This window comes from Cynara cardunculus, unplaced genomic scaffold (assembly GCF_001531365.2).
Source record: "Cynara cardunculus var. scolymus isolate 2C unplaced genomic scaffold, CcrdV1 Un_Scaffold_1786, whole genome shotgun sequence".
In the NCBI taxonomy this organism is placed as follows: Eukaryota; Viridiplantae; Streptophyta; class Magnoliopsida; order Asterales; family Asteraceae; genus Cynara; species Cynara cardunculus.
The window spans coordinates 26,713-41,827 of NW_020200873.1; the positions used below are offsets into that span (position 1 = coordinate 26,713).

Here is a 15,115-nt window from a genome sequence, read left to right on the forward strand (position 1 = left end):
ACTTACCATATTCATTCGGTAAGGTAATATAACTTGGTATACACTTACCCAAGTAAGCATTTGGTAAACGGGTCCTAAGATAAATTAATTTATTAAGGAAGATTAATTTAGTCCAAGATATTAAATTAAGCTGGGAATAGAGTCATAAATGTAGTTGGTGGTGCAAGTCGCCACAAGTTGACATTTTTATATGATAAGAAGTTTGTCTCAATCTTACTCGTTTCACAAATATCAGAGAACATCGTTCTATTTTCATTATAGATCAAATGGACAACTCAAAAGATTCGCAAGATAATCGTATCAAACAGTTAAAAGCTTTTGATGCCACTAAATCTGGTGTCAAAGGATTGGTTGATGCTGCAGCTGGTGGGGCTGTCGATATTCCTGAAATATTTATCCGACCACCTGATGAACTCGCTGAAGATCTGGAAGTTACCCGAACCAGTTTACGTATTCCTGCTATAGATCTCAATGGGGTTGATCATAAGCAAAGTTCAACAAGGGAAAAGATCGTTGAAGAGATTAAACAAGCTTCAGAAAGATGGGGATTTTTTCAGGTGATTAATCATGGAATACCCATGAAAGTGCTTCAAGATATGCTGAAGGGGGTGAGTGAGTTTAATGATCTTGACGTCGAGGTGAAAAAGGAATATTATTCAAGGGATCCCGAGAGGATGGTGAAGTTCAACACAAATTACGATTTTTACATGTCGCGAGCAGCGAATTGGAGGGATACTTTGGTCATTGATATGCTGAATTCATATCATCTTGATCCTGAAGATCTGCCATCGGTTTGCAGGTACATATTTGAACTGATTTTTGGAGTTTGAATCATCGTACTTATCACTTGATTATTGTTTTAACAAATAAAGGTCATGATTATAATGATTGAAATCATAAAACGGGCCACAATATCATTATAAACCAATTTGTAATCTTATGTGCAGAGATGCTACCATCAATTACCTTAACCATCTCACAAAATTGGTGGATATCCTTTTTGAGTTATTATCTGAAGCTCTTGGACTCGAAACAAACCACCTGAAACAACTTGAATGCGAGAAAGGTCGAACCATTGCTTGCCACTACTACCCTGCATGTCCTATGCCTGAACAGACCCTAGGAGTCAGCAAGCACACRGATGCTTCTTTCATCACTGTACTTCTACAAAATCAGGTTGGAGGCCTAGAAGTTCTGCACGGAAATCAATGGGCGCAAGTCGAGCCTATTCCTTGTTCTCTTGTTGTGAATATTGGAGATCTTCTTCAGGTTCTTTTTTTATATAATACAAAGACAAAGGATGGATATAGTCGAATAATGGGTGCTAATGACGTCCTGTTGATTGTCTGCAGATTGTATCAAACGACAAGTTCAAAAGCGTGATACATCGTGCCTTTGGCAATCGAAGTCAAGCAAGAACGTCAGTTGGATGTTTTTATCATGGTGTGGCTACACCTCCAAAAATTTATGGGCCTATCAAGGAGATAATCACAAAAGAAAGTCCCCAAATGTTTAGAGAATTCACAGTACGGGACTACATGATGAAGTTCTACTCGAGGAGGCTTGATGAAAAGTCTGGCCTAAACTATGTTCGAATATAAGGCCAATATATTTCTATCAAGTTATTTAGGTTTTCAATAGAAGTTGGCTTCAATCATGTGACATATATATAGTAAATCAAATTACATGTTTCTAGCATATTCTTGGTTGGGAGATCTCAAATTTGTGAGAACGTAAGTTTCTTGAATATTTTAGGCTCTCGTATAAAGATCTTCTTGGATCTAATATGCTTATGTTTGTATTTCGTTATTTCTAGCTTTGAATTGTGGTTTGAGATGGTTATGGTAGCGAGGTACTTGTGGATCTCAAGCCTTTATGGTGTAATAATGTTATAAATATTTGGGAAATGTTTATGATTGGTTTGTTGGGTGCATTTTAGGTCTCATAACTCATTAAAGAATGTTTGTGTTGAGATACTGGGTATTTGAAATATAAATCATTACAGGCCGTTTGGTTTGCGAAATTCAAAAGAATTTGATGGAATTAAAATGACAAATTCATTTGACCAAATTCCAATTCCTTTATTTGGTTCATTCCACAAATTAATGAATTCATCATTCCTTGGCATAATGGAAGGAATTGAATTCCATCACCACTTACCACAATCATGCTACTATTGTTCGCCATGCTCACACCTAAACCCTCACTACCGCCACCCACCCCTACCCACCCTCTCACCCTACCCCACCACTAACCACCATGGCACTACTGTTATCATCACACTCACCTACCCCCGATCACTCACTTCACATCCCTATTACGACCATGCTATTACCGTTACCGTCACGCCCCTAACCTAATCCCCAGCACCACAACATAATTGGCGTTGTCACAACTGCTACTCACCCCCACCCCACCTTACCCCAACCCACCACTAACCACCATGCCACTACTGTCGCCGTCATACCCACCCACTCGCAGCCACTCGACCACCATCCTACCACTTTTGTCATCATAGTTGCCACCCATCCCACCGCCCTGCCTCACCTCACACCCTGCCCTTGGAGCCCAGCCCTACTGCGCACCCTACCCCTAATCTGAGACTCATTCCCACACCACTATTGGCCCCTTTACAACCCCCACCTACCCGCACCCCACCCTACCCAACCCAACCCATCACTAAACACGATGCCACTATTGTTTTCGTCATACCCACCCACTCCCAATCCCCAGCCACCCGACCACTATCCCACCACTATCAAGGTCATAGCTACCACCCCGCCACCTACCCCTACCTACTCATCGTCCTGAAGAATAAAGGGGCATTTGGTTCGCAGAATGATTTCTGAAGGAATGGAATCTATCAAAGGAATTGGAATATGGAAGGAATTGGAATGGAATGTTATCAGGTTTGACCAAGTGTTTGGTTGGCAGGAATGTAATTGAATCTATCTGATGAATTGGAATCTGTATGTTTGGTTTACAACAGAATTGGAATGGAATGATGAATAAAGACAAAAATACCCTTTCTTTGATATTTTTTTAAAAAAATTAATTTTTTTAGTAGCATTGAACAACCACATAACCATAGAGCAGGGCCTTCTGTTTTGGGGGTTATAATCAACGGTTATATACAATATGAAAATAGTAGCATTGAACAACAGCATAACCATCTACTTTGTATTGTTAGACCATCACAAAGACTTTGAGAAACAAACCTTCGAACACAATTTGAGAAACAGTAGCATTATATACAATTATGAAAACAATAACAAACAGTTATGAAATAGCACGATGAAAAACAGACGTAGGTAGCATAAATCAGAAATGGGAATACCCTTCAAACAATAGCAGGTAGCATAAATGTAAAACAGTAGCAGGTAGCAAAAATCGAAGAAAGAAGCAGCATATATCATAAATGTGAAGCAGAAATCGAACAAACAAGTAGCAGAAAATCAAAGAAAGCAGTGTTCAATCGAGAAAAAAATGTGGAAGCAGTTCAATCGAAGATCGAAGTGGAAGTAGTGTTCGATCGGAAGAGTGGGAGGAAGAAGAATGGAGCGGCTACGGTTAAAACAATGTAATAGGGTATTTTTGTCATTTACATAAATTGGGATGAAATGGATTTTAATTCCATCACTTCCCCTAAGGAATGGTTAAATCCTTCAAATGATAGATTTCAATTCCATCAATTCCATTACAAGGGTAACCAAACATTAGAATGGAATTTGGTCAACGGAATTCACCATTTCAATTCCATCAAATTCTGGCGGATTCCGACGAACCAAACGCTCCCTAAAGATTTGAATTAGTGCAGAGAAAGGATCGAAACAAGATTGAGCCCTCACAAAATCTCAAACATCACTATCAATGGACGAATGAAAGATGGTGCTCTTCTGGTTTCTATGATCATATTCCGAGAGAATAACGATGCTGTCACAGAGTATCATTCCTTTATCAGCCTATATGGTTTCTATGAATGGCTCGAGATTCGACAGACAATTCAGAAGTCCAAATCCAAGCACAAGGCTTTCATTAAAGAAGTTCTGAACGAATTATTCAACAAAGTGTCGAAGATCGTCAAGATTTATCTTCTGCCACAAAAGTCCTCTCGAAGAAGAAACCTTTTTGATCCTGAAGAAGGTTCATCCCACAGGAACGAGCATGATATAAAATTCTTAGTGGATGAGCTCTTCAAGGATAAAAAAAGGTAGATATCTCAATGTTGAATCTATCACTGCCTGAAAAGGGACCCTTTATTCCCAATATAATGCATGTGAAATCTGAATATGAACTTATGTTCATGGACTGTGATGGCCAGTAAAGGTTTCAGTGAGTGTCTAAGTTCCATCTCCGCCCAATAATTCACTTAGAATATCTTTGAACTTGGATGAACGAAGATCTTTATGGAGAGGTGATGGATTAAAAGATTTGAAAGGAAATACTCAGAAGAAAGATTCAAGGAGAAGATGTCCCTGACAACATCAACTTCAACAATGTAGATTAGAAGACCTTTCACTCTTGTAGAACCTTGTATATCTTTTATCTTTTCTTTCAGGGTATGGCTTTTATGTTTTAAGCCTATCAAAACCAGTTGTAATATTTTATTTTTTAAGATATTTCAAGAAAATTATTGGTTCACTAAAAAGATCTTTGAAAAGAGTAAATGGAACATGTATGTTGGGTTTAAGCTTGTGCTTTAATGATAGTATTCAAGCTTGTTTCTCCTTGTAATTTTGTCTTTGTAATTAGTAGGTATAAATAGTTTTCATTACTTGTAATTAGAGTAATATTTTCATTCTAATCACTTTGAAGAATTAATACAATTAAGATTTGGAAAATTCACTCTTGGTGTTCATCATTCTTATCATTCTACTTTGTGCATCTGATTAAAGAATTACTGGGAATTTCAACTGGTATCAGAGCAAACTGCAATAACTTGGATTTGATCAACCCATAATCTGAAATTCGGACTGTGAATTTCAGATTGTTTCTTGACTGTTCTTGATATTTTTGATTAGTGATGGCCAAAAACCGGTCCCGAGCCAGTCCCAACCGGCCATAACCGGTCCCGGTCCCATTCGAAAATGTTGAGCCTGATCAAGCTTTATTGTAACCGGTTATGGGCCGCCGGTCCCGGTCATTAAAAAATATTTTTTATTTTTATTTTTATTTTTTTAATGATATATATTTTTAATACATTATAAAATTTGTAATTGGGTCACTCAAATACACTTTAAAAATGCGCTTTATTATAATTAAAATTACATTGTCTTACAACATATAGCGAGAAACTGATAATTGTGAACGTTTTTTTGCTTTTTTTGCGAATCGAGAACTTGGTATGTAAATCCCTCAACCAAGACACTTATATATAGTGTTTAGAAAGCAAAAAATATAAAAAAAGGCCAAAAAATGGCTAGTTTTTTGAAAAATAACGGCTACATTCTAAAAAAAATAGCTACATTTTTTAAAAATCGTGGTGAGCCGGTCTAGTCCATAACCGGTCCCGGTCGGTCTCGGTCCCTCGAAACACCCCAAATTCATAACAGGTCCCAGATTTCGGTCCTATAACCGGTCTCGGGCCGGGCAGATCCTTGGCCGGTCTCGGTCCTCCGGCAGTCCCGGGCCGGGCCGGTTTGGCCATCACTATTCTTGATGTTCTTGAATATTTCTTCACTATTCTACACAAATTCTTCGATTCTTTGTTGTTTAATCGTAGAAATATAGTGAATTGTATGCGAATTCAAGTTTGGAAACAATCTGTTCATTTGATTTTCATGATTGAATCGATCTTCTGGTTAATCTTTGAATTTTTGTGTTTTTCAAAACGTGATTATATTTTTGAAGTTCTTATCAATTTGAGTTAGTTTGATCGATTTTTGGTTGAAATTGTTATTGAATTTGTGTTTCTGGCAAGATTTCGAGTAGATCAATATATGTTTCATTCATTTTGACTCATTATTTAGCATTTTTTGATTGAAATCTAAACTTTTTGTGCGAGTTTATGCTCATCGCTCAATGAATTGATTCATCAAGCGATAAGCTTAACTCATCGGTCATTGAATATGTTTGATTTTGATTGAATTGTGTTGTCTGATATTGGTACATTCATCGCACATCTTGGGTAAGCGATATTATTCATCTCTTGTAATTGGATACTTGTATTTTTGAAACTTGCTAATCGGTCACTCTTTGATCTATAAGCTTCCTTATCGTATAACATTGTGTCTGGTGAAACTGTTTTTAGTATTCGGTGAAGTATTTTTGGTATGTGGTGAAATAGTTTATTGATAACCTTGTGTCCGATGAAAGCTATAATCAGAGAAGTGTTGTAACCGATTAAGTGTTTGTCCGATACCTTTGTATCCGGAGATCAAGTTGTCCGGATAACTCTTGTGAAGTGTGAAGAAGTGTCTGATTAAGAGTTTGTGATTTTTGAAGAATATAGTGTCTGATATATTTGGTGAATCTTTTTTTTATTAGTTGTCCGATTTTGATTTAATTCTAAGTTTTGAACTGCAAGAGATCTAATTTTTTTAATCAGATAAAAATGACATCGAAGCAATGGCAATAGGGACTGACACAAAACCACTTGTTTTGTTTAGAGGAGATTATAGCCAATAGAGGGACAGGTTCCTAAATTTCATTGAAAGATAGAAAGACGGTGAAATGATTGTGGAATCTTTAATGGAGGGTCCCGCTAAGTTTTGGAAGGAGATTCCTGCAATCCCTAAACAAAATAGACCTACTAAAATAGTGCCAAAAGAGAAATCTAGGTATAGCCGAGCTGAGAAAGATAGAGCACATGATGATGTTGTTTGTAAGTCATACATGATTCAAGCCTTAACCAATGATATATACACAAGCATAGACAGTTATAAGAAGCCGAGAAAAAATATGTGGGATCAGATCCAGAAGATGATGATGGGATCAGAAGTTGGTACACAACTGAAAATAACTAATTGCATAACAAGTTATGAAGAGTTCAAGGCAAGAGAGGGAGAGAGCCTAGATGATGTTTATGAGAGGTTAATCAGACTGTTAAATGAGTTGACTACGAATGAGATTAATAAAACCATAATTGAGGTTAATTTCCAAGTTTCTGAGTAGCCTTCAGCCTGAGTGGAAATCATTCGCTAACAATATCAGATATAATAAGTCATTGTCTGATATTGACATTCATGAAGTTTATGAGACTTTAAATCAGAATAAGGATGAGGTTTATGTAGATTAGAGATTTGAAGAAGAATGAAAAGAAGGTTAGTGATCCACTGGCATTGGTGTCTGAGAAGAAGGTTAGGTCAAAGTCTGGTAAGTCAGTAAAGGAAGTGGTTGTGACTAGTGAGTTATATGTTGAAGAAAGTGTTGACAGTGATTCTGATTCTGATATGAAAGAAATCAAGCAAGCCATGGTTATGTTAACTACGGATTTTCAGAAGAAATTCTATAAGAAACCACATTCAAACAGTAAGAGGTTCTCATCAGGCTCAAAGTATGAGTTTAAGGATGAATTTGGTGAGAAAAAAAGTATGATGAGAAGAGATTTGAAAAGAGAAGTGATGAAAAGAAGAAGTTTGTAAAGGGAGTAGCTGATGAGAATACTAAGTGCTACAACTGTGGAAGGAAGAGACATTTTGCTATGAATTGTAGAAAGCGAGTGTCCAAGAACACTGACTATTATAAGAATAAGTTTTCTCTATCAAAACAAAAGAATGCGGGTAAATCTTTGATGGCTGAAGATAACCATTGGCTAAATCTGACTAATGAAGAAGAGGAATCAGATGCTATTGCACACATCTGTTTGATGGCTAAAACTGAAAGCAGATTCAAGTGATGAGGTACTTGAATCTTCATGTTTTGAACAGATGCAAAGAATGATGTTCAAATTGCAAGATTTTCAGCAAAGACTTGGAATTGAAAAGGATCGAGTTGCAATTTTAGAAAAAGATCTTAAAACGCAACAAGATAAATATGTTAAGTTGAATGTTGAAAATGCTGAAAATTTTGCATGGGCTCAATCTTTGTTATCTGAGAGCAAAAAGTTTTCTAAGAAAAATGATATCTTGACCGAAGAAATATCTGAAATATCCGCTAAACTTAAATCATTGGAAACAATTAATGATGAACTGTTTGTGAAGAATAGCACTCTTAGTTTGCAAAATGAAGTTTTAAATGAAAAAACTCAATGACCTAGAAGAAAAGTAGTATAAGAGAGGACAAACGGATCAAACTATTTTTCTAAATAAACCAACCGATACCAGATTTTTTAATTCGAGGGAAGGTTTGGGATACGAAATTTCGAATTGTTTAAAGAAAATGTTATGACTAAATTTCAGTATTAATTGTATTCGTCTTGAAAGTTAATATTGTCTACATTTGTATAAGACATCGTGTTTGACTTTGTGTATAGTTTGACTTTGACTTGTAGGGTTGTAGTTTGACCCTATATAAAGGTTTAGTCATTTGTGTCATAGTTAGAGGAGCTCAATTGTAAAATTCTATACGTATTAGTAAAGTTGACTAAGCTGACAAATCCTCTTAACTCTCCTCTCATGTTCTTGAGTGAAAATCTAGATGTGCCATGGATATTTGAATATATTTAAAGATTGATCTTAAAAGGGACTATCAATTGGTATCAGAGCAGGATTTGCACGAAATCAGAAGAAGAAATCAATTTTTTTGAAGAATCTTTGAAGAAATTTTTTCTGGATTTTTCTTGATGTTCATCTTGTTCTTCAATTTTTCTTAAGTTTGATCCAAATTTTTTGAAAATTTTTGTGTTTTCATGTTAAAACCAAAATCAAAATGTGTGGAAACACATCGTGAATCTTTGTTATAGCGTTTTTATCTTTGATTTTCAAGTTTCTGGTTAATTTTATGTTTTTAAAAATTTTCGTGTTCTTGAAGCCCATTCACTTCTTGGTATACCAGATCACGGAAACAGACAAGTCCAACTTCATCTTCATCGACTAAGTTCATCTCCTTCATCAGCTCTAAATCGCTCTTCAGACTAAACTGCTTCATTTTCATCTAAATCGAATACAAGGTTAGGCCATTTTGGTGTAAATCGATCACAAGCTTACACGATTTACAGTCAGCCGATTTCTAGGTAAATCGCACGGATTCAATAGCTCAGTTCATCATCCGATTTCCTGTCTAAATCGTTCATCTTCCTTGACCGATTTAGACTTATCCATTCACAAGGTCATCTGATTTAGACTTGTTCATTCACAAGGTCATCTCTTCATCCGAGTTCACCATTCATCGCTCAAACTCGCTGTCCGATTTCTTCTACATCGCACAGCTCATCTGTCCGGACTTGGTTAAATCAAACAAAGGTTTGATCGATTTAAGCCTAAATCGCATAAAGACTAGTTCTGATTAGACTTGGAAGAATTCTTTATTTTGTAATCTGAACACAGCCTTGTCCGGATTTGAAGTTCATCGCTCTCAGCCCATCCTGGATTTCTGCTTCATCGCTTATTCAGTTGGCTAAATAGATCATGGAACCAAGCGATTTAAAGCTTCATCATTCTTGTTGAACCTAAATCGATCACCATCGTTCCTGTTTTTGGCCGAAATCGCAGACTTCCTTTGATCGATTTCACACTTAATCGCTCACTGCCTCGTCTTGTTTCCTCCTAAATTGGACTGACTTAACCGGATTTGTTGTTCATCGATCAAGGCCTTAACCGATTTTGTCCAAATCGCTCAATAAGGTTAGTTTTTGAACGCATACATTCTGCAACCTGTAACTGGAAGTTCCAATTATTCAAAACAGCATACAAGTTCTACTGATCGAGATCAACCTCTACAGAAAGCAGTAGTGACTAAAGTTTGTCAAAGAGTGGTTATAGGGATTTGCTGAAGTTTAGCATTGTTCCTAAATCGAGATCATCTCTTTCGATTTTATTTTGATTTAAGCAGGTTTCCTGTTTGGTTTTACTTGTTTGCGTTTGATTTAATTTCTTTATTTGAGTTGGGTGTTTTGTTGTATATCGGTCAAGGCTCCATACTCTGTCCGGATTCAAGATAAAACATTCAAGGTTAGGTGGGTTTAAGGTTAGGCTGTTTTGTCCTACATCACAGGCTGTCCGGATTTGAGTCCAGATTTACTAGACTTAGTTTTCATCTTGGTTGAGTTGGGAAATGATACAGTGAAAGAAGATTGGTCTGTTGCTTGGTTTCTCCAAATTGACTTCTGTTAGTTTAATTGTTTGAGCTTTACCCTTGTCCGAGTTTGTTGTTCCAAGTCTAAACCACATAAAGTTTTATCCGAATATCCTTTAAATCGCTCATAAGCTCTTCCGGATTTGGTATACATCGCTCAAGACTTAGGCGATTTAGTGCATCACTCCTTGTCCAGATTAGGATCACACGGATTCACTTATTCGAGCTAGCACCACCCGAGTTAGGCTATATCGTTCATCACTGTCTGAGTCTGTCTGTATTTGTTGTAAATCTTCGAACAACTTATTCTGGTTCATCACCTTTTAGTCGTATTTGTTTTACATCGGGCACCTTTTAGCCAGATTTGAGTTGGTGTTGTGTTCTATATCGCACAAGGGTTGATCGATTTAAAGGTTAATCGCAGACTTGGGTGGTTAACCTAGTGAGTGATTTTGACTTTTCTCGGTCAGCAAAGTATTGGTTTAGACTACTTGGCTTGGGCTTGATTAATCACTCATTTTTTTGGGGCTGGTTTAGTTTTGTTTTGGGATTCTTTTTTTTTGTTGTATTTTTTTATCTAGATTTTTTTTTGGGATCACATTTCTTTGGTTTTCAATTTTATCTGGTTTTAATTGTTTTTTATCTTAATTGAATTTTTTTTGAACTGTTTTGAGATTTTGAATCGTTTTATGTGGCGTAAACTGAATATTATCAGTTTTAACTGTTTTTGACTGTTTTCAACAGTTTTTGACTGGTTTTACTGATTTTTGACAGTTTTCGTTGTTTTTCTATTTTCTCAACAGTTTTTGAGTTTTCTGATTTTTTTTTGAACTTAATTGATTTTTGATTTCTTTTAACTGATTTCATCGCATTTGATTCTTGTGATCAATCTAGTTTCTATAATGGCAGCTTCTTTCGAGAGGGAGAATAGAGAATTGAGAGTTAGAGTTTCTGAGTTGGAAAAGAGTGTAGTGGATTTTAAAGATAAATATATACATATGTTCTCTGAAAATCATGCTAATGTGAAATTTATTGTCAATTTACAAAAGGAGCATAAAGAAGCATTAGAAAGAGTTGACAATGATTCCAAACATTGGATTAACAAACTTGAAAAATCTTTGGATGATGTGAGAAAAGAGTGTGATGATGAGTTGAAAACCTGGAGTAAATCTAATAAAGATTTGTTTAACAAACTCCAAAAAGTCCAGAGTGAACTGAAACTGAGAGAAACTCTCCAGGTAGAAAACATACCGAGACTGAGGATTTTACTGAGAAACTTCATAAGTTTGAGAGTGATCTGGTTGAATTAAGAAAGTTATTGGATCTAGGAAAAAAGAAAGTTTTCGAAGCTGAGAAAAGTTTGAATGATGAAAGAACAGAATTTGAGAAAGAGAAGAAGAGATTTCTTGAAGTGGAGAAAAAAGTTTGGTGATGAACGCGTAACGTATGAAAATAAGATCAACTCTCTCGAGCTGAACGCGAAAATGCTTTTAAAGCAGATCTCTGATTTTGAGCAGTTGAAAATCTTGGAACGAGCCAATACTGATAAAGAGAAGAAAGACATCAGAGAAGAATGTCTGAGCCAGAGTGAGAAAATGTCTGAAAGCATTGCTCAAAGGCAGAAGGCTTTAGACAAAGAGAATAAGCTATTTGCCATTGAAAAGCGAAATACTGCAAAGAAATATGCAGCAATAGCTTAAGAGCTTGCAGAAAAGAAAAGTGGCTCGACATTGCTTCTGAAAATGAGAAAAGCAGCTCAGATGAAGAGAGAGAAGAGAGTTTGACAATAAGAAGAAAAAATTTGAGAAGCTGAAAAAGGAGTTAGAAGGTAAACTCCTGGATACTTCAAGGAAATTGTCTGATCTGAAGACAAAACTTGAAACTGAATTGAAGAGGAGAACGAAACTTAAAGAGAAGTATGATTTAGTTGTTGTTGAACGAGACCAGCTTTTAAAGAAAGTGAAAGACTTTTCTTATGCTCAAAGCTCAACTGGTTCTCCTTCACAATGTAAATCCAGCTTTTATGATTGTTCTAAGTCTAACATTTATTCAAGCAGCCCTAAATCTACTGTTTCTAAGAACTGTTCTCGTTCTTCTAATCAGTACTACTAAGGGTACGTCATCGGATCACCCAATTATTCTTCAAAATTTAAAAGCATTTGGGTAAATAAATCTGAATTTGTTTCGTCTCGGAATTCTGTTGTTACTAACAATAATCTTCCTAGTTTTGTGAGATCCACTTCTGACTTGATAAATCTTAGCAAGAAAAGGATCATGTGCTCCACATGCAAGAATACTGATTTTGTGAACAGGAAGAGGTACAATAGGTGCGGACTGAAGATAACAGATTTCAGAAGAATTGGAAAGGAATAACATGTATGATAATAATCACTGGTATGGATCTTATTCTGATTATAATCATCCTGTTAAAAGCGCGAAAAAGAAAATATCTAATAAAAATAGATGGTTTGGAAGTTATAACATCCCACAACCTGATACTAACAAAGAAGGACCCAAGTTCGTTTGGGTACCAAAATCTGTTTGATCTCATTCTGCAGGCGCGTCATTACTGCACTGATCATAAATTCATACAGATGATGCACTAATTCAGGGTGAGTTGTAAACTGTCCAAACTAAGGCTTCTTAATACATCAGTTCAGAACCCGTGCTTAAATGTTAAGGCTTCTGAATAACACAGTTCAGGACCCGTGCTTTAATACTTGTGGTTTCTAAACACCAGTTTAGGACCCGTTGCTAAAAATGTTTTCATTTTTTTTAATTTTTGAGCTAAATTGAAACATTACTTAATTTCTTTCTAGGGGGAGTCTCTAGAATTTTTGAATAAATGTTTTCGGAAAGTAAATATTTTTCTTGGAAACGAGTATTTTTTCTGAACAGGTATTTCCTGAGATTTTACTTGCGTAATTTCTCATCGAACATAACTCCAATACCTGTTTTAGCTATTCTTCAAACTGTTATTATCACGTCTCGTAAATAATATCATTTTTTGTGATAATACGCTCGTTAGTAATCAAAGTTTGTTTTCTGATTTTTTTTTTGTACTTTGATTGATACACATTCGTTAATTCTTTGAAAATCAGAATTTGTAAACTCGTACTTACAGATTTTCATTCATTTCTCTCTCATACTAAATAATCTGATTTTGTCGTATCACTCCTTCATTGTCTGTGCTTAAAAGATATATTTTTCTTGGTCAGTTTTATCTGATCATTGTGCTTTACAGAAATAATATTTTTGATCAACCATTGTGATCAACTGAGCTTAAAGTAATTTAGGAGGGACTGAGTGCTTAACAGAAATACTTCTATGGAATGTCAGAACCGACAGACCTACCCAAGAGGACAACCATATCTGAGTGAGCTTAAACTCAAAATGGGTATGTGTGCTGAGACTAAAATGAAAAAGAGAGGGGTAGTTGTTATGAGCCAAAATAATTGATGAGAGTTGTGTCAGGATCAAAAGAATAAACAGAATCTTGTTCCAAACTTCAAAATGCCAGGCATACCACGTAATCTATTAGTTCTCAATTATTTCAAAACTAATATTGAAAAAGGCAAAACCCAAGCCAATTCTTGTCACAACCCCACCAGCTACTCATTTATCTCTTAACAGATAAGTGTTTCAATAACACTTGGGGCACGTAGCTCACAATCTATCAATTTCTCATTCGAAGAAAGTTGATATTGAAACAGAAGGATATATGTCCCCCCTTCAAGTCTTTTTGATCACTAATTGAGTCTGATAAATTTGTGTAGTCCACACGGTTTATCATTTTGAGCCTAAACAAAAGCATATGTTGCTTTATTTTTTCTACACTACACATATTGCAATTTATATGTTATTTTGCCGAAACATTCATAGATATGTTATTATTAAGCTATCGATGATTGAATGGAAGACCTGGTGAGATGAGCATCATAATGTCTCATATATACAGTACATCCGTTGTACTGAGTATATTTGTTATACTCACAGGTCAATCTTTTTATAAGATTGAAAACAATTTCATACGTTGAAATTGGTTGTTACCTTCCCATTCCCTTAATCTGAAAAGATTATACAAGTAGATTTGAAAAGATTTGCTTACAATTTTATGAATTGACGGTTTTCACTTAAAGATTTCATTCATTCAGATGTATGATGTAATGATTCTCATTTCATCATAAGAGGGGAGTATGAAATAATGAATGAAATGTCCAATTCCGAACGATATAAGGGGAATATGTTGTAAAGATCAAGAGGGAGTAACAACAAAGATCGGCAAAAGACTCAAAGAAGTATGACTGGAGATAATTACTAAAGATTATTCCGATGCTACAATGTCTGAGAGTTTTTGAATGTGAAGATCATTGTTTCAAAAGTGTACTGATAGAGATTTCTTTTGAAGAGAAAGTTTGTTCGTTATCTGAAGAAATTCGTTTTTGGGAAGAATGTCTGTAATTCATTATCTGAAGAGATTCTTTGAAGATCATATCTTGAAAATTGTTTCTGAAGATTATTGTTGATTTTGATCTACATTGTCAAAAGAGAAGATCATCGTTGTTCTATATTCGAGGGGGAGAATGTTAGAAGATTTTCTCAACTAACGATCATCTGAAGATCTCAAAGTAAAGATTGTTTTGAAGATTTTGAAGAAGTCATAAAGAGCTTAAAGAGACAAAGTTCAAACGAGATTCAAAGCGCGTAAATTCTTTCAAGTCTGAATACAAAGGGGGAGAATGTTAGGACTGAATTTCAGCATTAATTGTATTCGTCTTGAAAGTTAATATTGTCTACAATTGTATAAGACATCGTGTTTGACTTTGTGTATAGTTTGACTTTGACTTGTAGGGTTGTAGTTTGACCCTATATAAAGGTTTAGTCCTTTGTGTCATAGTTAGAGGAGCTCAATTGTAAAATTCTATATGTATTAGTAAAGTTG

General features: G+C 35.5%; 1 protein-coding gene across 1 annotated transcript; it reads left to right on the plus strand.

Annotated features, from left to right (window-relative positions):
* The first annotated feature begins 204 nt into the window (after nt 1-204).
* LOC112502688 (1-aminocyclopropane-1-carboxylate oxidase homolog 1-like) lies at nt 205-1,932 on the plus strand. The gene is made up of 3 exons (XM_025106671.1): nt 205-799; nt 948-1,269; nt 1,353-1,932. The coding sequence occupies exons 1-3, from the start codon at nt 267-269 to the stop codon at nt 1,599-1,601; spliced, it is 1,104 nt and encodes a 367-aa protein (XP_024962439.1). The 5' UTR covers nt 205-266; the 3' UTR covers nt 1,602-1,932.
* The last annotated feature ends 13,183 nt before the right edge of the window (nt 1,933-15,115 follow it).